General features: G+C 38.2%; 1 protein-coding gene across 4 annotated transcripts in view; it reads left to right on the forward strand.

The window, feature by feature from the left end:
* The first annotated feature begins 3,368 nt into the window (after positions 1-3,368).
* Positions 3,369-22,364, forward strand: part of Fam204a (family with sequence similarity 204, member A) — a 31,191-nt gene continuing 12,195 nt past the window's right edge. The window contains exons 1-6 of one of the 4 annotated variants that reach the window (XM_013021978.1): positions 3,369-3,408; positions 8,987-9,228; positions 9,914-10,001; positions 10,130-10,160; positions 10,317-10,416; positions 19,752-19,841. In XM_013021978.1, the coding sequence (XP_012877432.1) occupies positions 8,995-9,228; positions 9,914-10,001; positions 10,130-10,160; positions 10,317-10,416; positions 19,752-19,841 (543 nt within the window). In that variant the 5' untranslated portion in view covers positions 3,369-3,408; positions 8,987-8,994. Of the gene's footprint in view, positions 3,409-3,678; positions 3,908-3,962; positions 3,987-8,986; positions 9,229-9,913; positions 10,002-10,129; positions 10,161-10,316; positions 10,417-19,751; positions 19,842-22,364 lie in introns of those variants that run through there. The other 3 variants (XM_013021979.1, XM_013021980.1, XM_013021981.1) reach the window with 3 other exon arrangements.

Raw genomic sequence — 22,364 nt, forward strand, 5'->3', positions numbered from 1 at the left:
TGTTAGAAGAGGAAACTAGTGTTTTTTGACAATTGTTTATATGCCAGGCTTAGTGTCAAAACTGTACAGTTATTCCTTAATTTGAAGAGATTGAGTAGGCAGCAGGCTATGTCTCATTCTGTATATTACTAGATGTGTGGCCTTAGGCAGGTTCCTTAAACTATTGAGGTCTTAATCCTTAAAATTTAAGAAACAGATGAATAATGGCTACCTCATAAGTTTATATAAGATATTACAGACAAAATATCTGGAATAAAGAAATGCAACATTAACCTCCCTCTTCCCTTCTCCCTCTTCCCCAACCTATTGGACCTGAGAAAATTGAAAGTACTAAACACACAAGCAGAGAAGAAGTGCTTCTCTTTGGCAACATCTTATATGACCAAGTTTCTTCAAATGTCAGTTCTAATCACTATTATAGTATTAGTTGTTTAATACCTTGGAAGAATGACATTGTGTACAGAAGCTTCCATCTGAAAAGCTAAAAAAATAGATCAATATAGAATTATCATTCTTTTGTCACAAAAGATTAACAACAACAATTTCTGAAATTAAGATCTCCATTTCAGTTCTTTTACCTAGGTCACTTGACCATTTTTTCCTTCGATGTTGAAAAAAAAGGCCCTCTGTTCAGTAGGAACTTAATTATTCTCTCAGTTTCAGCAAGAAGCACATTTATTATATGTTCAACAAGGTGGTATTCACTTTTTTCAACTGAGACATTTGTAAAGGATTTCATTATATCTGGAGAACATTTTCATCAATCAGAGGTTTAGCAGCCATCAAAAGGTCTCCACAATTAATCTTTTATAACATAGGTGTGACATAATCTTTGCACTAAGAAAAATATTAAATATGAGGGAAAAAGTATTAATAAACTTTAACATTTCTTGGTGAAGAAAAACTGCTTTGTGTTTTTAAAGATATGGTAAAGAATGTAAAGAAAACCTACATGCTTGAAATTAGTGCCAGATGCAACACGACTCAAGCACAATTCACTAGCTGCACCAAGTATTTCATTATGATTTACTAAAGAGAATTCAGCAATTCTATGTTTCCTAGAAATCTCCAAAATACAAGTATTTCATTCACAAAATGCATGGCTTGGCAGATTTCCAGGACAGGAATTTGCTGAAAGGAAGTCCAATTTATAGATTAAGATAAATCAAATAACTGACATTTTCCCTAAAAAACCAACAAAACAATAATATTCAGAAATTGAAAGTCTCAAAACTGGAAACAGAAGTAAAATTGGGCTATTATTTATATTTATTATAGGAATCCATTAACATCATAAACAGATATTTGAAATTTTTTATATTAATATCAGGGAACTTGATTTTAAAATTCCCATTTTTATAGAATGGTGTTCCGATAACTTTTGAAGTGAAATGTCATATTTACAAATCTTGAGGACATTTATCCTTCCATTGTACATTTCTTTGTACTAGATAATAAGAATTCTCTACTGAAATTTGTAAAAATAATCTAGATAGTTCTTAAGCATGCCAATATTACCTCTTCTCTAATCCATTTCAAAGTTTTTCTCCTTCTGCCCAATCTTTCACTATTCTGGTAACATTTCTACCACCAGCAATTGTTTATGGGCTAAATGCATGTGTAACATCAACCCTTCCAATTCATACATTGAAGCCTTAACCCACATGTGGATATGTTTGGTTACTGGGCTTCTACCAAAGTAATTTAAGAAATAAGGTCAAGGATGAATCTCTGTTCTGGTAGGATTAGTACCCTTATAAGAGAGAAGTGACACCAGACAGACTCCCAAACCTGTACTCAGAATTCTGATATCATTTGAACACTGAGACTGTAGCTACCTGCAAGTTAAAAGAAGAGGCCTCAGAATAAAATCTACTCTGCTCAGCATTCAGAATCTGAGAAATGCATTATTTATGCTACTCAGTCTGCAGTGTTACGTTATGGCATCTCAAGCAATGGGATGTCTTTTAATACAGTAATAAAAAGACTCAGTATGAAAAGTTGTAACAGTAGTTCTGTATCTATTCTTTAATTACTTAACATTTTAAGGATTTATTATGAGATTCTGGAGAGATTTTTCCAGGAGAGTTTCATATAGAGACTTATTCAGCCTTGCATCTACTCTAGAAAGTGAGCAAGGGAAGGAACCCCTGGCACACAAACCTATCATTTTAGGTTCTAGTATAATTCTGGAATTATACTATGGAATAGGGAACTATTCCATAAGCTTGGAAGATGCTGGATGTAGCATGGGTAATTGACAGTTAAGTAATAGACGTATCTATCTTTTAATGTTAACTCAAGATACACTCTATAAGTGCAAGAAAATCCTTAGAATGCTTCATAAAAGATGTTAAAAATAAAGATGATGGTGGGACATATTTATTTTTTGAAAACTGATTCCTTACCTTGAATAACTACATAGCTTAAACTGCAACTTAATTTAAGAGTATATTTTTATAGTAAGTTGACGAGTCTGGGCCATTTATAGGTCTGACCTGCAGCCAATCACAGTCTGCCAGCTGGATCTATATAAGACAAATGTCCATATAACCAATCAAGTTGCCACCACTTCCGGTTTTTTCAAAAAATCCATGAAGATGATAGATTTAAGGGGGGAGCTCTCTTAACCTGTCTGTATATTCATGAATATTGCCTCAATTAAACTCGGCTAAATTTAATTCGCCTCGTTTTTTTTTCTTATAATCCATAAAGGCTTTGCGTTTTCTAAGGCAAAAATAGCAAAGTGTCCTTATTACAAAACACTTTGTTGGAACACAGACCCGGCCCTCAGAGCACAACAGAGGGCCACGGGGAGGGGAGTGCAGGGGGGGGGGGCTCAGAGGGCGGAGGGGGGGCGGGCGAGGGGGCCGGCCTGGCCCGGGCCTGCGGCCTGCGGCCTGGATCCCAGCACTACGGGAGAGCAGGAGCCCGGCGTTCTTCCTTCACTCAGGGACGGGCAAGGTGCCCGAAGGACACTCCATAGAATACGAGAAAGGAAAGGAGGGAAAAGAATGGATGGAAGGAAAGGCCTAGAATGCACCAGAAACATTCTCCCTGCTCCTACACCGAACTCAGTTCATTCGCCAAGTCAGCACCTTCCACACTCACCCAGATGTACCTGGGAGGGTCAGCGAATAGACACTGACCACCACCACCAAGAAGACCTCAACTAAACAAAAACGCTCGGAAGGGACCGAGACACAGCGCGGAAAACACGGGCAGGAAAGGAGAAAGAACCGCCCGCTCGCATCAGGTGGATAGGAAAGGGAAGCCAAGCGGAGCCGTCTCCATGGCAACCGTCGGGCCAGGCGGGCCCCACCCCATTGGCTGGGACGACGCAGCCAATGAGAAGGCGCGATGTTGACGAGGTCCTAAGATGGCTGCCGGGCAGCTGTTTACTGGCCGGTGAGTACGGCTGGTCGTGGGGCTGCCTTCCGGCGGGCTCGGACAGCTTCGCGGGCGGGTCCTGATCGCGCGTGGCTGGGAGAGCGGCGGAGAGAGCTCGCCGGTCCGGCTTTACGGTAGCCGGCAACGGGCCCACAGGGACGACGGCGGGGCTCCGCCCGCGTCGCTCCGAGGGGCTCCGCGGCGCCGGCAGGGCCTGCGGTCAGGCTGCGGGTTTCCCGGCCGCTTTCCGGGCGGAGGGAGTAAGGGTGAGCGGAGGGGTCGAGCGGGGTGGCCGAGCCCTGCGTGCTGCGGCTCCGTCCCGGGAAGCTGCCCGCTCGCGGGAAGCCGGCTCGGTAGACTGGCCGCCCCCACAGGGACGGCCTTCGTGCGTGCGCGGGACCCGGTCGCACGCGATCGCAGGTTGGAGCTTGGCCCCGTCGCCACGGAGCCTGCAGAGTTCCGGGTTGTGCGGCCTGGCAGGAAAAAGGTGTGTCTTTCTCTTGCAGTCTTGAACTCTGTAAGTATTCTCACAGCGAACACGACTTCGGAGGAGCCTTCGGATGCTTACTGGTTAATTGCAAATCGTTGCAAACAAGGTCAGGGGTCTGGGGAAGTGTTTGACCACGCCTCGACTGAAACACGTTCTCGAATTAAAGCCCTGGCATGCATGCGTGCGGAATCCTGCTACATAAATCGTTTGTCCGGAGAAGCAGACATGATTCGAACTCAGATTTGAACTTAGGCCTGTGATTCCTTGAGAAAAGGGAATACATTTGTCTCATAAATAAGACATTTAAATTGATGATATGCTTAAACTGTTTTAGTAAATTAATTCCTCAGCACATAAACTGATTATTTGTGTAAGCATTGAACAAGGTCTTTCAGACTAGTGATTGATTGGTGGTTAAGACAAGATTCAGATTTCTAATTGCATACAGAATATGGTATGTAAGACCGTTTCAATTGATGAAAATGAAATTCAAATTCTAGAAACATAGAGCTGCTCATATTATCCTTGTGGTTTTGGTCATAGACAGTTTCCCGGTCCTCCAGAAACTGTGACATTACTACTCAAAAACCTGTGAATGTGACATTCGTGTATTGTAATTTATCCTAACATCTTACATAGCTTTCTGTTCTTAGAACAGTACAGAAAAGTTTTTCTTTGATCAAATTTCAGTAACCAGTACTCCAATTTCAATAATCCAGTAATCATAGATTAGAATCAATCTTTGGACCCATTCTGCTCTCTGAAAGTTCATAATTTGAAGCCTAAGTTTAAGTTTTGTACAATAAGAGGATTCCAATACATTAGGCTAGTCAGTAGCCCCGACTGTTTAAAAATTATTTTTTTTTTACTGGAAGAGTGAGTGAGAATTAGTGGCGAGCACAAACGCCTGTCACCTTGTTTACATGCCACGGGTGACAGTGACCTGCTTTGTTTCCTCTTTGTGTTTTATCTTCTGTTTCTTTAATTTTTTTCAGTGTTCTGAGCTGCACTTTCTCTAAAAGCTAGTCCGTTTGGGTGGATTTTGAGGTAGAGAAAAGAAACTTATTGGCACTTTATCAGAATCACATAATATTGGAGAAAATGGGATGTGTTACAGCAAGGAGTGAGGTAGCTCTGGGCATTTGGAGCACTTAATAATATTAAGATAATAAACATTGTAGAGGTGTAGGACATCTTAGAAATCATCTTTTTAGACATTGATGGATGGAGATCCAGACAAATGCAGTGGCTTGCTCTGGAGTAGAAATCACCTTCTGATTTAAGATTGTTTTTCCTGCTATAATTAAGGGGTTCGGAAGACTTATGCCCTTCAATTATGATTTCATATCTCTATGGGCTCCATAGTCTGAGTTTATATTTGGTAAACTATGTAATACATATTATAATTTACTATATTATGGTGTAGCATATATTAATTAGTTTAATATATTAATATATCATATATTACATATATGATATATTACATATATTTAACAAATTAATAGATTATATTATAATATAGTAAAGTATGTTAATTGTTTTTCATAGGGAAATCAGGCTTGTAGGGTACATCTTTGTTGAACATGTGTTGAAGGCCTTCACTAAGTTGAGCTCTTTTGACTTGAATGTGGATGGCACTACTGTCTTACTGGAAGGAAAAGTAAAATATGATATTTTAAAATTACTGATAGTTTTAGTGATCCCTGATACTGTTGTTATATAATTGCAAAAAACATAGATCAGGAACTGCTAACTATGCTTTGTTCTGAGTTCATTGGTTTTTGCCATTATATACTAAATAATGATCATAATTGTTTTTAAAGTGAAAGAAGACCCGGATATTCAAACTAGGACAATACAGAAATATGTACAGTAAATTGTGTCATCTCAGGACTGTGTATTGTGTGGAGTATGGAGCATTTTGTAGAATAATTGTGAGATAGAAAAATTATCTGTGAGGTAGAAAAAAAAATCTTAATTTCAGAAGTGATTAGTGTATGAAATAAAATAAGAGGGTCATATTCACAGAGAAAAGGTGTACCCTGAATTATTTACATTTTCCTTAGAGAAAAGAAAATAAAGTACAACTGGATCAAAGGACAAAAATGATTAAATTTAAAAATTGAGTTATAGGATAAAAACTGGATATTTACAAATTAATGCATTCACTGTTATATGAAACTGGCTATAAAGCTACTTGGGCAGGAGGGAATCAAGTTCAGCTTCTCTGGTATTACATCTTGAGATGGCTGAGTAAATTTCTTAAGGAGTAATTTGCCTTACTGTTACAAAACAAACTAAAAGGAATCAGACAGGGATACCTCAAAGAAATGAAGACTCATCCTCCAGAGTAGCTGAAACAGAATAACAGGAGGCTCAACATGGTGCCAGTTTAGAATGTTTGAATGACATGTATGTGCTATGTAGGAAGACTGTGTTTTCAAACATGAGCCCATGACAGAAGTCACTCCAGGGCCTCTCCAGTTGGCTGGTTTGCAGTTAGTCTGCTTCCTAACCCAGGCAACTCTGTTTTGCAGGCACTGTTACAAGTAGCCATGGTTATCTGTGCTTATCAGAACATCTCAGATAAGCATCTTTTTTTTTTTTAATGGGTTTGTTGTTTTATGTTTTTCTTTTTTCCTCCTGAGATACACCCAGAACATTATCTTACCAGATGAATACCATATTGAGAACACTTTTAAATGCCAGATCAATGGGAACTAAAAATAATTTTGAGAAAGCCCAGAAAAGCTGTTAAAAAAGGGGTAACTGCTTGAAGGCCGGTGAGGAAAAGCTTGCCTCCTTTAGGGTACCTGAAGCTGCTCCCCAGGGGCAGACACATTTGAGTGCCCAGAGCATAGACTTATACAGCAGGAATGCTAAAACTGGTCTACAGAACTGTGTCACTGCTCCTGGGGAAGGCATAATTTGGATCTGGCTGAGTGACACTTGTGCTAATCCACAGAAGCATTGCTCCTAAAGACTGTGGATTTTTGCCTGTTTTGTGTATTGTCCCTCAGTGCTTGGTACACAATGAGCATGTAAAGGTTACCATGGACAGGAGAAGAAGCAGTGCTTTCTAACACAGGCCCTACTTATTACTACCTTGAAGTATTCAGATGGATAATGAGCCTAATGGTATATTATATATTATATGGCAGTGGTAAGGTAATGTTGGAACTAATTACTGCACCCCCATCTTTGCTCATTAGAACAGTGGAAAGTATTTTTAAAGGATTATAAAACAAAAATAACTAAATTCTACTTGAAAAATACTTCCTCATTATGCTATTAATATTGACATAGTTTACATGCTAGCCTTTGTTAAGAGTATCTCAAGTACTTTTATTCCAGCTGTTAAGATTCACAGGCCAGGTTTAGGGATGGATACAGGTTTTATGGGGCCTAGAGCTTTTATAATTTTAGGCCTCTATTTTTAAAAAGGTATTCTAATAGAAAATTAAGTCTACTGCTTGAGAAGGACCTGTATACAACCTCACTTCCATTATCTTCCTGGTAGTATGGTAGACCAACCCTATTTCCCAAATTGCACCTAGCACTTAGGGAATAGATAAATTGTATCAGTCTGAATGGACCATAAATATTAGAAATTTCAAAAGTGTTGGGAGTCATGCTACTTATAATAGAAACAATAAAAACATAATTTGTGGTCATTGAAATAATAACAGTAGCCAAGAGATCTTAAGGTTTTCTTGTTCACATTTTCTGGATCCCTGTATCCTCTTCAGCACCATTGAATAGCTTATCTCTTGTATCAACAGAACTGTAAGCAATACAATTATCCCTGTGTTACAGATAAAGAAATGAGGAATGTAGGTATAAATGGGGGTATTAAGTGATTTCCATGGTTGGAGCACAAATACACCAGTCTTTCCTCTTCTTCTTCTTCTTCTTTTCTTTTCTTTTTTTTTATGCTGGTACTGGGACTTCAACTCAGGGCTTGGGCATTGTCTCTGCACTTTTTTGCTCAAGGATAGTTCACTACCTGCCGCTTGAGCCACAACTCCATTTCTGGCTTTTTGGTGATTAAGAGTCTCATGCTTGCCCAGGCTACCTTTGAACTGCAATCCTCAGATCTCAGTCTTCTGAACAGCTAGAATTATAGGTGTGAGCCACAGACCCCTGGCTTAGCTGTTCCTCATAAAAAGCCAAGAGAATATTTTGTTGAGAATGTTTTAAAGAATCAACAACTGATGAATTTGAACCAAAACCACAAAAAAACATGATTCTTTGGACCTGGGAGAAAGAGTTCATTTAAAAAAAAAAAGAATTCTGATGCCTGTCACTCCAATAGAGAGGATTTTGTTTTTTGTTTGGTTTTACTATCTAATCACAATATGGGGAAGAAAAATACTCCTTTAGATTTATACCAAATCAGGAGAGGTACAACCTGGCTCAGTAGGTATGCATAAATGATTGGTGCCATGGAGATCAGCAATAATGAGATGCTCAGTTACCAAAATTTTAGCAAATAATTACATCATTTTAAAAATCATTTTTATTAAACTTAATAATTGTCTCTGGGAATGGGCTACGTAACTAATTCTAAATTCTGTCTTCAGTTTTAACATTAATTTTCCACATAGAGTTTGCTATTCTAAGAGCTACATTTTGTTGTTCTTGTTAAAGGTTAGAATTGTATTTCATTTTAGTGTTACCTTAGGAAACTAAAAATTAAAACGGAGGTTTTTTTTTTACTGTCACACCTCTTCAAACAATTTACATAGCTTAAATTTTTCCTTTAAATTATTGTTCTTTTAGTTTAAATACTTGAATATAGAGGAAACATCTACCTTTATTTTGTTTTATATTAATGTTTTATTGAATTTCACTTTTTAGACAGAATTGTCCATGTATTAGAGAACCCAAGCCCCTATTTTATTTGTACATGCATCGCAAATTTGTTTAAAGTAATTTTTAAACTGCTGCTTTAATAAGGAGGGTTCATCTCATTATAGACTAAGAAAAAGAAAGTTTAGATGGATTATTTGCAGAGATCATTGATAGATTTGTTAGGCTCCTGGAATGTCTTTTAAAATTGTTTCCATGGCTACTGCACATTTAAATTAATCTTTTTCCTTCTAGAAAAAAGGATGTGGAGTGGGCTGTTGCCTCCTGGCCTGAATGAAAGTGATATTGAGTCAAATTCTGAAGATGAAGCCATACCTGAGAACTCCAAATTTAGCTTACAAGAAGTTAAAGAGGATGGGACCAGTAGGAAATCAGATGCCTCAAATCTCCCAGAAGATGGGCCAGCAACTGAGCCCCAGGTCCAGGCAAATGCATATGAAGAGTGCCCTTCTGGAATTCCCATAAATATGTGGAATGTAGGTTTTCTCTGATGTGCTCTTGTGAAACTATGTGCTACCTTGTGTCTCTGTGTTGGACAGAATGTGTTCTTGGGGTACAAGTAGGGAAGTGGGGCTCAGAATGCTTTCATTGTTCTTTGAGTCATTGGCCACTGGAGATAATTTCATTTGTGTTTTGCATAAAAAGAGAAGGAAAAATAGACAGAAGTTAGCTATTTTATCTAATGTGATAGGTAAATTTTTATCTTCATACTGAGTTTCATTTTCAGATTATCCAGACAATTTATAGTATAACAAATGAGTATTAAAACATTTGTGAGACTTTTGGATAGAGTATCTTCAGAGCTGAATTATTTATTAAGCTGATATATTTATAAGACAAGAACAAGTGTATTTGTATTACTTTATTTTTTTTCCAGTCTTGGGGTTTGAACTCAGGGTTTGGAGTGCTGTCCCTGAGGATTTTTGCTCAAGGTTAGTGAGCTTTTTGGTGGTTAATTAGAAATCAGAATCTTATGGACTTTTCTACCTGGGCTGGCTTTGAACTGCAGTCCTCAAATTTCAATCTCACGAGTAGCTAAGATTACAAGTGTGACTAGGATTAGCTAGGATTATAGGTTCCCAGTTACATACTGGTTTTTGAATGGGGGTTGTCAAATATATGTTTTACTCAACTGATTTTTTTTCTTTTATTTGTACATAGAAATTTCAAGAATTACATAAAAAACATTCTGAGCAGAAAACTTCAGCCTCAAGATTCAGAGGAAGAAAAAGAAAGCGCTCCAGGAAAGGTGGTATTATTTCAAATTTCGATTGCCTGGTACCGATGAAAATTGTGACTACATTAACTAGTTTTTTAAAACCTGATTTTGAAATAACAACTGAATACTTAAGTATTAACACTCTTAATTCTTTTCAGATAAGTTGAAGAATGAAAAAGAATCTCATAGGTAGGTATAGTTTAAAATAGTTAAGACAGGAAGCATGATAGAATTTGTCCAAATAGCTGAAGTGTTTACCTCTAGTTAGTACTTATAAAACCAGTTTACAATAGTAAAAGTAAAAATAAATACATTTCTTGTAAATAAAACTATATCTTTTTCCAGTGAACAGTCCTTAAATGAAGCCCAGTGGAAGGAGCTTACTCAGTATTTTGGAGCCAATGATAGATTTGAACCTCCTGTGAAAAAGAAAAAAGTTGAAAAGGTAAGCTCTTTTAGCTGCAACTTATATTAGCTAGTAGAACATACATGTGATTAGCTTTCCCTAAGATATTTATTCAAAGAATCTTTAGTACTGTGTGCTAAAAAGGTGCTAGATAAACAAGTGGATATCTAGCTTAAAACTCTTAATAAAGAAAAGAACAATTGTGAAAATACTAAAATGATGATGCTAATGTTTTTTTTTGTTGTTGTTGTTGGTCATGGGGCTTGAACTCTGGGCTTGGGCACTATCCCTGTGCTCCTCAGCTCAAGGTGAGTGCTCTACCGCTTGAGCCACAGCACCACTTCCAGTTTTCTGGTGGTTAGTTGTAGATAAGAGTCTCACGGACTTTTCTGCCCTGGCTGGCTTTGAACCATGATCCTCAGATCTCAGCCTCCTCAGTAGCTAGGATTACAGGCGTGAGCCACTGGCGCCTGGCTAAAGTTTTTCTTAAAAAGGCCATTTTATTGCAACCTTAAGGATAGGCAAAGACTTACTAAAGAATGATCAGTAACATGGATAATGATCTTAGGGAAAGGAACTTCCTGGGACCTTTGATAACTTTAAGAAGGCTGCCCTTGATTGGAATGGAGTTGGGTAGCTAGTGGCCCAAGATAAGTTTGATAAATATATCAGCTTAATAAATAATTCAGCTCTGAAGATACTCTATTCAAAAGTCTCACAAATGTTTTAATATTCATTTTACTATAAATTAGATAATCTGAAAATGAAACTCAATATGAAGACAGAAACTTATCACATTAGATAAAATAGCTAATTCTGTTTATTTTTCCTTCTCTTTTTATGCAAAACACAAATGAAATTATCTTCAGTGGCCAATGACTCAAAGAACAGTGGACCAAACTAGGGCAAGACCTAAAAGACGTAGTAAGGATATAGATTTGGTTCACAATGAAATTAAGCCATTAGTAAAAGGTTTTAAGTCAAGAGAGAGACATGATCTAATTTATTTAAGGAGAATAGATTGTAGTGTAGTGAAAGTAGATAAGAAAAATTTAATAAACCATTCTTAGGACAAGATGGTGATGGTTTGAACAAAAGTAACGCTGATGAAGATGGAGAAATGTGTGGATGGAATTGAGGTATAGTGGAAAAGTATAATTGACAGTATTTGTCTTTTATCACTTATTAGATCTTAGGAGAGAGCCATTCAAGGTTTTGCCTTAGAAAATGGTGTGTGTAATGATACTAATTGGGAAGTTGAGAAAGATTAGGAGGCGGAAGATTGAGACTGGGGCATAGCCAGCATTCAGTGTGGGACAAGGGGTTTTAAATGGAATATAGGACAGAGTAGGTGAGTGGTTTCATGAGGTGGAGGCTCAGAGGAGACTCTGCACTTGAGGTATACATTTATTGGTGTCAGTCTATAGAACTTGGGAAAGGCTTGAAAGAATAACTCATATTCACATAGAGGATGTTGACAGGCTCTTAGAGCGTGGAAATCAAGTGCTGAGTAATAGGGTTAGAGACAGAGGGCTAGTTGAAGCCCAGGTATAATGTGTCTGGTACATAGTTTAGACAGATGCTTTTTGCATGGCTTATTGCTATAGACTGCTATATGTACTTGGAGACGGTTGCCATTTTCTGATAATTAGTATTTCCTGAGAAAAATTCTTTGGATTATTTTTTTTCCCTAGTCGAGGCCTGAATCCAGGGCCTGGGCACTGTCTGTGAGCTTTTTTGCTTAAGGCTAGCTCTCTACCACATAGCTCCACTTTTTACTTTTGTGGTGTGTAATTGGAGATAAGAGTCTCACAGACTTTGCTGCTTGGGCTAGCTTTGAACCATGATCCTCAGATCTCAGCTTCATGAGTAGTTAGGATTACAGGTGTGAACCACCAACACTCACTTCCTCTTGAATTTGTTATTTGGTGGTATTGTAGCACTGAAGCAGCCTACATTAAGGGGCTATCACAATAGAATTTGTTGTTTTGTTTCTTGAGATGGAATTTTGTTGTCTTGCCCAGGTTGGTGTTGAATTCCTGGGATTCAAATGATGTCCTGTCTCAGTCTTTCAGTAGCTGGAACTATAGGCGCACACTACTGCATGTGACGCTTTTATTCCAGCTTTCTAAAGAATTCTTATCATCTGGATATAGTCACTAGAACATTGGGTAATTGGAACCAGGACCACTTTCTGTAGCTAATTACTGCTACTGAGCAATTATCTCCAGCAGGTCTAGAAATGATGAATTTCCTGCAAAGAAAGATCACTAGCATAGTTGAAAGGGAAACCCAGGTTTCATGACACTGAATTGAGTTTCCCGGGCTCACTGCACAAGGGGTAGTGACCTTTTGGAAGTATAATTGCTTTGCACTTGACCCTTGTGATTGTGGTGGGCTGGAAGGAGAGCATTGTGGCAAGGCTGCTCTTGGTTGTATCAGATTTGTTCTAAAGCATCAGAGAGGCTCATGCTCTTCCTCCCGGCGCATGTTCTGTTTCTGGCACAAGTGGTGTAGAGTCCCAGTCACTGACTGATTCCTTGAGAGAGTGAATGGTTAAATATTGGACTTAAAAGTTTTACTTGGGAGTTAAATGACCTGAGTATTTGTTATGTTCTCTCATTACTTTTATTGACTTTAGAATGTATAAGTCGTTTCTTAGCGAAGTTGAAGCCATGAAAAACTTGGCCATTCTAAAAGCAGAAATGTCAGGGATAGGTTTTGAAGTCTCCTAGAATTTTATTATCATCCTATATATGAAATTGTATCTTCTTAATCCTGGCCACATGTGGCTATTTTGCATTTTATGGTCTAGAATTTGAAGTTTGTGGAGTTACAGGGATTCTTTATTAAAAAATTTTTTTTTTTTCTGTCGGTCATGGGGGCTTGTACTGTGGGCCTGGGCTCTGTCTCCCTCAACTCTTTAGCTCAAGGCACGCTTTCTACCACTTGAACCACAGCGCCACATCTGGTTTTCCGGTGGTTTATTGGAGATAGGAGTCTCACGGACTTTTCTGCCTGGGCTTGCTTTGAACTGCGATCCTAGATCACAACCTCCTTAATAGCTAAGATTACAGGCATGAGCCAATAGCACCCATCTACAAAATCTTTTAAACAGCTCAGGTTTTGGAATTAGTGTTCTATCTTGTGTTATGCCTTAGAATATTGAAGCAGAATATTATATGTCAAAGGCCATTTTAAAAGTGAGATCTCTAAGGGAAATTGCTCTAAGTCCCAGTGACCTACATATGTAACTTTGGGTTCTCTTAATGCAGACCTTCCTCTATATAAAGGCATCTGGCTAAGAAAGTTATGACAGTATTCTAGCCAAGGAAATATTGTGGCAAGGCTTGTATTTATCCAGGATTTTGCTAGCATTTAAGATGTACAAATAAATGCAAGCATGAAAAGAAAGGGAGGATTTAGTGAAGCCAAATTATCTCATTTGCTCTTGGGAATGTGGTGTAATTGATTTTTTGTTTTGTTTTTGTTTTTTTGGGGGGGGTCTGGTCGTGGGGCCTGAACTCTGGGCCTGAGCGCTGTCCCTCAGCTCTTCAGCTCAAGGCTAGTGCTCTACCACTTGAGCTACAGCGCCACTTCTGGCTTTTTTCTTTTTGCTTATGTGGTGCTGAGGAATTAAACCCAGGGCCTCAGGCATGCAAGGCAAGCTCTCTACCACTGAGTCACCTTCCCAGCCCAGTGTGGTGTAATTGAATACCAGCAAGTCCACACTGATTCTTTGGTTTAGGATCATGGTTTTGCATGGCACCTCTTTTGCTGTCGTGGTGAAATGTCTTCTATGATCCAACAATAAATCATCTTTAAAGGATGTCCATATTGGAGGCATCAAGATAAAAGTTATGAATAAATGTAAGTCTAGGATGCTAACTCTGCTCAGGAAATCTAGTGGGGATTGAGCAAACCTGTCATGCAGCATGGGAAAAAGTAAACATGATATCTATAGTCCATTCTTTTATTTTGCTGCAGCAACGACTCATCTGTCACCATTTCTTAGAGAGCCTTTTTATTTTGTTTTCACTCAAACCCCTCAAGAACAGTAAAGCAAAACAAACTTCTGAATTTTGTGTCTGTCCTGAGATCCTCCCACCCCTTTGCTTTGGAACAGTGCCAAGTTTAAACTGTTGCTCAATGGAGAATGAGAATATGTTTTAAAAGCTCTGCTGTCCCCTGCTTGCCAGACAGTGCAGAAAGGCTTGCATCTTTTAAATATAATCTAATAGCCAAGCTGTTTTAAAATATTCTTTGTGCTAAATAAGCTATAATTGTGTTCCTGGCAGCAGGTCTGGACTTAATAATAATTCTTAACCATAGCATAATTATTTTGAATCTATTTCACTCATTAACTTTACTATAAATGCCTCAGGTATTCTATAGTTGACTCAGTTTGATTAGTGAGTCAGCAGTTGTGTGTGTGTGTGTGTGTGTGTGTGTGTGTAATAGATACCTTTTAGACTGAAAACTTAAAGGTATTATTTAAAGTTACTGTGTAGCATTGTTGTTTTAAAGTTGTTATGAGAGGAAGCTGTTGAGTAGTGTAGCTTTTTCAAACTTTTTTTTAATCTTTTAGTGGAGTACTTCTTTGTCCAGACTCTTATGCAGAACTCCCACACATCAAATAATAGCTAAGGTTGCCTTTGAGTAGATGAGGAGGGAGGTGGAGAAGTAGGGGAGTGTTGTGGTGTGGTACTCTGAAGTTCACCTGTGTTAGTTACAAAGCATTCTCTCTTGACCCCTGGTGATTCCTGTAAGGAGTGCAGGCAGAGCCCATGTTACTCTGTAACCCAGATGAAGAAACTGACTCTCAGCATAACTGGTCAGAGAATATAAATAGCAGGTAAATAAAAGAACACTAAACTCATATCATTTTTTTTTGGTTCCAAGGCTAGATTTTACTAAAATAATAGCTGAGCTTAGTTTTTTCTTATCTGCCTCAAATGATTTAAGCATTAGTTAAGGTAACAAAATCATAAATATATAATTTATTAATAAATTATTTGTATTTATATTGTCCTATCCCCCTTTTTTTGAGAAATTGGCTCGTTTTTCCTAGATATTTAAGTTTAGTCAGTACTAAAGCAAGTTTCAGTAGGTAATTTATATTATGTTTATTTATATTAAGTTCAATATATTCAGCCAGGCACTGGTGGTTCATGCCTGTAATCCTAGCCACTCAGAAGGCTGAGATCTGAGGATCCAGGTTCAAAGCCAGCCTGGGCAGGGAAGTCCGTGGAATTCTTATCTCCAGTAAGCCACCAGAAAACCAGAAGTGGTGCTGTGGCTCAAATGGTAGAGCACTAGCCTTGAACTCAAGAGCTGAGGGACAGCGCCCAGGCCCAAAGTTTAAGCCCCATGACTGACAAAAAAAAAAAAAAAGTTGAATATGTTCAGTTAAGTAAATAGATTTCTGTAAAATACACTGTGGTATAGTTTGAGTTGAAGCATTTTAATCCCGTATGTAAAGAACCTCTGCATGTGCACATGTGAGTTTATAATACTAACCCTCGTGCCCATAAATTGTGGCCATGTCTGTAGTCGTGCCGTCTTGACGTCTGTAGCAAGGCTTCGCTAATTAGAGGGTAGTGGGTGCCTCATGGGGACCTGTTAGGTACCGCCCTTAGATGGATTTTCCACCTGTGGCCAAATTGCCATTCCGATGTGTCTTTGTCTGTGTTGAGACATATCTTAAGCAAAATTCTGATTCTAGCCAAAAAAGTTAGATGTATACCAAGCAGTACAGCCCTCGTCAGTGCCCTGCCCCTCCCACCACGCTCTGCTGTGAAAGATATCCTGGGTATGTCAAAAGCTGCTCCAGGGTCCAACTTAAAAGTTTCCTGTGACTACTTTCTTTCCCCAGAATTGAACTGTTAGGACTTGGACTTGGGTCTGAGTCCTTGAAGAACTATGGTGAGGTCTGTAGCAATGAGATCAAGCCTTTTCTGGCCTTAATGACATCTTAATATCACCTATGAATGATTACTATATTCTGAAAATTGGACTAGATACTTTTGTACCTTGTATAGAGAGTGGTTTGATTCTTGCTTAATTGCGTATGTGCTGACTTTAACCCGTTGATGTTTAGAAACGTACCCAGGGTTGTTTAGTGCATGAGTTAGTATCTAGCCTGGGGCTCAACAGCTGTGCTGTTGGTAAACTGCTGTGAACTTTAATTCTTTTTTTTTTTTTTTTTGGGTCCGGACGTGGGGCCTGAACTCTGGGCCTGGGAGCTCAAGGCTAGCACTCTACCACTTGAGCCACAGTGCCACTCCGGCTTTTTTCTTTTTGCTTATGTGGTACTGAGGAATCGAACCCAGGGCCTCAGGCATGCAAGGCAAGCGCTCTACCACTGAGCCATCTTCCCAGCCCCTGAACTTTAATTCTTAAGGAGATGGGAAGGTTTTATAGGAAAAAAATGTTTCAAAAACAGAAGCATTTTGCATGTATTTGAAATGTTAATGTGTTCTTACAGATACAATAACTTGAGTGTATATATAGAATCAAAACATTTCAAAAGTAAAAAAGGAATGCTTTTATTTTACCGTAATTGTACTAAAGAAGAGAAAAAGGAAAGAACGGTTATATCTAGAAAAACAAACAATTTCTGAAAGCTAAATACAAAGTTGAAACCATAGTAAAAATCTAGGATTTTATTTCTAGGAAGGCATTGTGACTTCTCAATCAACAATCTCATATTCTTTGAGAAGTCTGAGACTTAGGAGAAGGATCTGATTATCCAGAGCTGTAACTAAAGTCTCCTGGTCTGAATAGCTTAGGGGAATGGAAATTATTATTTTTAAAATTATTTATTTAATGCTGTACTGAGATTTGAACTCAGGATTTCATGCTTGCTAGGCATGAAATTCTCCTGCCTAAATCACCAGCCCTTTTTGCTTTGGTTATTTTTAAGATAGGATCTTGCTTTCTGCCCAAGGTAGCCTAGATCACATAAATGTTTCCCACATAGGTGAGATGACAGGTACCACCACACTCAGTCTTGTTCTTTTGAGATGGGGTATCATCACCAACATTTTTTTTTTGCTTGGGATGGCCTGGAATTATGATACTCCTCATCTCAGCCTGTCTTAGCTATGATGACAAGTGTATACCACAGTGCCCAAGTATTGGTTGAAGTAAGTTTTTTGAATCCTTGCAGTCTTCCTGATGTGATCCTTTTAAAGTAGCTTACAGATATGAGCAACTGGCATCTGTCTGGATTTGTAATTTTAACTGACTTTTAAGTGAAAATTGTACCTATAATAAGCTCATCAGTTCATAGGAGTTTCTAGAAAATGGGTATGTTTTCTCTCACGGACATTAAATTTGGAGCTGTAGCTCCATGGCAACCAAAGGACAATAACAAGTTGGTACAGTATGAAGACAGCTGGCTTCTTCTTGGGTATTTGTGATGAAAATAGAGTGGATACCTCTTTATTCCTTGATCTGTGGTCATTCTAGGTTCTGGTATAAATGAGCGCAGAACCCAGGTCTCTTAAATCTCAGAAAGCCTAGAAAAGAGGGAGGGAACTGAGCTGCTGTATGGAACCAGCAAGGCAGACTTGAGAGTGAATTAGTGGACAAATTTCTGAGGTAAAAGACTGGAGCAAGTCTGAGATGATTGACTAATTACATAAACTCAGAGCTGAGCTATCAGATTACCTGAATCTCGGATGCCAGAGCAATTGAATTTGATACTCATGTTTTGCTTCATCAGTCTCAGTGGTATTTGAGGAAGTACCTAATATTTTGCACTGGAAGGAGAAGTCATTAACATTAAAAAAATAACTATTTTTAGTAAAAATTAAATGATGTGTGGTTTTAAGTGTAGGTTTTGTACTAAGGTTTGGAAGCCAAGATAGTGAAGATATTTTCTCAGCCTACAAGAAATATTTGTTAGTAACTGGAAAGAATTACATAAATGTAGTAACACATAACCCTGGTTAAAAATACTTGAGCAGAAGGGCATTATTTCTTGATATTACTGTATGGAATTCTCTTGAGGACTTCAAGATGATAATGTTAAAAATGTTCCCAATGTGGGAACATTGGGTGTGGTCCTTTCATTATTGATGCAAGCATGAAGTACTGCAGGTGAGCCTAAGTGTAATAGAACAGACTGAGTACTTCCTGTCTGGATGGAAGTGGGTACATTTGGGACTATACCAAGCCAGCTATGTCCTGACTGATCATAGGACCCAAGAGAAGAAACAGGCAGTGTGTCAGGTCAGTGAGTGCTGAAGGGAAGCTTATGGCACAGTGACAGTATAGAGTGGAAAGCCCACTGGCCTAGGTGTGGGGAAGGGTGGCAGGTCAGTGGGGCTACAGGATAGGGAAACAGAGAAAGTAGTCGCATTTGAAAATAGACAGTGAATGAAGCACATCACAGAAAGACTTATGTTGACAAAATGGCAAATGTGAAGAGATTAGGAAGCTTAGTATATCTGGAACTGAGGTGGAGGAAAGAGTCATATAGTTGAAACACTCAGGAATTTGATTTGCATTGTGGCAGAAGTTCCTTAGCTTTGTATGGACTAGAATAGTTGATGGATTGACAAGACCAGAATGGTACTTCAATTGTATGATTGGAGTGGTATTGGCCAAAGAGTGTAGAATTTTGAGATAAGTAGAGTCAGAGATTCCTGAAAATAAAAGATGTTGAAAGAGTCAGGATGTTGTTCCAGAGAAATATCTGGAAGATTGGACAAGAATAGGAAGGAAGCATTGGAGACATTACGAAGGATAATTAAATGAAGGTCTCCCAATAGTGTGGGAAAAAGCAAAGAAGCTGGTTGATTTCCCAGGTCTTTAGAGAGAAGGAACTGGAACTTCTTTAGAGAAGGAACTGGAAGGGAACACTTGTCACTTAATCATGGGCATCAGGAATCAGAGTGTGGCTGAGAATGCAGGCTCTGAGCAACTCTGCATTTATATACTGGGCACTTCAGGCTCTGTTTTCTCATCCTTAAACATTAGCTAACATTATTTCAGGGATTATAGGGTTAAGTCAACTTTCTCAATAGTAACAAACCCAGGGTCTGCCACATAAGGGCCCTAAACCTTAAGTACTACATAATTTTTGTTCTCTCATTAACATTATTAAGGGAAAACGCTGAATTCACACAAAAGAAATCTGAATTTGTGTGTCCTTTTATTATTATTTTGACAAGTTAGGTGACTTTGGGTAAGTAATTTATTGTTTCTGAGACTTACCATCTGTAAATGTAATAGCTGTTGCCTACAGTTATTGTGAGAGAGAAATGATCGTAATGTATTTGGTTTAATCCTATGACATAGTCTTGGCTAGCAGATGGTTGACTTTCTTTGCTGCCCTTAATTTGTAGGTTTCTTTTTCTTTCTAGTCAGGTCTCGAAAAGAGGATAGACCAGGCTGTGGAAGAATGGGATGTTGAGAAGGCTGAAGAACTCAGCAACCAGCTAGCTACTCGAGAGGTGAGTTAAACTGATAGATAATACATTGTATTTCCAGACTTTCTCAAGGGAATATATATTCTTTTTATGATAATAAGTTCAGTATTGTTTCTTGTTTCCTTTCGTCCTTCATTTATACTTATTTTAAAATGTTAGCTTTGTTTTTGTCTTTAATGTTTTAAAATTATTCTGGTCTAAAACTAGGTTTGGAAATAATCCATAGTTATATTTGACCTTAATTTTACCTAAGTCAGAGAGGCTAGTTTCTTTTTCTTTTTAATCCTAGAAGTACTAGAACTTAGCTCGAGGTTTTGTGCTTGCTAGGCAGGCACTATACTGCTTGAGCCACATCTCTTAGCCTTTTTTCTGGGTTTTGGTTTTGTTTTTGTGCAGGTATTAGAGCTTCAACTCCAAGCCTTTCCCTTTTTAAACTATAATTTTATTGTTCTTATTAAGGTGTGCACAGAGGAGTTGCCATTTCAAATCCCTTTCTTTTTGGACAATGTCACCCCTTCTTTCACTTTCCCCCTTGACCATCATCATGTGTCAGAAAACCATTTCTGGTGGTGCTATGGTCTTTTGCCCACTTTTTCCTCTGTTTTTTTTTTACCACAAGCCTTAAGGATCTTGTGAGTTTTATTTATTTATTGTCTCTATTGTTGTTTGTTTTAATTTTTGGGATAGAGTCTTTCTCACTGTGAGCTCAGGCTGACCTCGAACCCTCAGTCTTCCTTCTTTTGCTTCCTAAGTGCTAGGATTATAGTTATATGACACCAGGCCCAGCTGGAGTTTTACATTCTTTTCCTAGGAAAAAAATAAATTCAGAAGAGAGGCTTAGAGATTTTAGAATTATCATTAAAACACTTTTTAAAGTAATTTGTCACCTTAAATTTTACTATGTGTAATATCGTGTCCATGTGTGTGAATAGCTAACATAAAGGAAATTATAAAGTTGTGAACTTCAGGTTGGATATAATAAGAACCTAGTGTAAATAATTATTTGACTTTTCAAGATAAATGAATTAATTTTTTTTTTTTTTTTGGCCAGTTTTGGGGCTTGAATTCATGGCCTGGGCTTTATCCCTGATTTTTTGGTGCTCAAGGCTGTTGCTCTATTACTTAAGCCACAGTGCCACAGATCTCAGCCTCCTGAGTAGCTAGGATTACAGTCATGAGCCACTAGCTCTTTAAGTTGACTTTTTAAAAACTGTTCTTTACAGTGGTAAAATAATCCATCAGATTATTATTTAACCACTTTTAAATGTATGATTTAATGCCTTTAAAATCATTCAGGTTGTGCAGCCATTACCAGCATCCCTCTGTAGAACTCTTACAAAACCACAATAAATAGTAACTCCTCCCTCCCCTTCACCCATCCCTTGACACAGACATCCATTTCTATCTCTATGAATTTGATACTACATATAGGTAGAATCTTGGCTCCCTTTAAAAAAAAAAGGAAACATGTTATTGGTTACTATTGGATTCTGGCTAATCTGGAGTACTGGTGGTTGTAGTAAGTACTTGAAAGTAATGGGTAAGATAGTGCAGGTCCCACTGTTAAAGTGTAGGTACCATGTGATCCATCTGTGGCCAGCATTTTTCTTAATATCTATTTTTGTTTATTGGCACCTCTCCCTGAAGCGAGGGGAATTCACAGAGAAACATTCATGTCACTGCAGGTTCCAAGTTCCTTTTAGTACATTTAAGAATACATTTAAGAATATAAGTTAAACACATTGTAGTTTTTTTTAAGAAATTATGAAATTATTTCAGACTTGTTTGTAAAGATTTCCTCTAATCTGTAAACTACTTAAATGTGCAACTTTCCTACTAATTTTCTTGTTAGCAAGTTTGGAGCATCAATGGCTTGCACCTTACAGTCCTACCTCTCAAGAGGCTGATATCTGAGGTTCAGGACCAGCCAAGGCAGACAAATCTGTGACAATCATATCACCAATTAGCAAAAAGCCAGAACTGGAGGCGTGGCTCCAGTGGTAGAGCTTTGGCATTCATTTTTTTAAAAAAGCCAAGTGAGAGAGCTCTAGGCCCTGTTTTACGCCTCAGAAATGCCTCTTGCCCACCCCCACCTCACCTCCCAAAAGAGGGAAATTTTGTTTTCTCTAGTCTCTGACATTTCTTTTTGCTGTCAGGTTTCTTTAATCTGGAATAGTTACTCTTGGTGTCTCAAAACTAACATTTTTGAGGAGTAGAGGCCAGTTAGTTTGTGCATACCCCTAGATTTATCTGATGTTTATTCCTGGTTATTTGCAGAAGTATCGGGTGGCTTTTTCCATGTAAGCTGTCCAGAGGCATATACACTGTCTTTTGTCTCACTGTGTGATAAGTGTGACTTTGATCATTGAATTAGGTGGTATCCTTGGGTTGTTAATAAGTTGTATTTTTCTCTGGTTAATGAGTGAATGTCTTGTAGGGAGGTGGGAGGTAGTCTGAGACTGTATTCTCTCTTACTATACTTCCACATTAATTTTAGAATTTATTACTAAAACATTTTTAATTATCTTTTAAAAAGCTATATAGAAG

The sequence above is a fragment of the Dipodomys ordii genome, unplaced genomic scaffold, assembly GCF_000151885.1.
Source record: "Dipodomys ordii isolate 6190 unplaced genomic scaffold, Dord_2.0 Scaffold58, whole genome shotgun sequence".
Classification (NCBI taxonomy): domain Eukaryota; kingdom Metazoa; phylum Chordata; class Mammalia; order Rodentia; family Heteromyidae; genus Dipodomys; species Dipodomys ordii.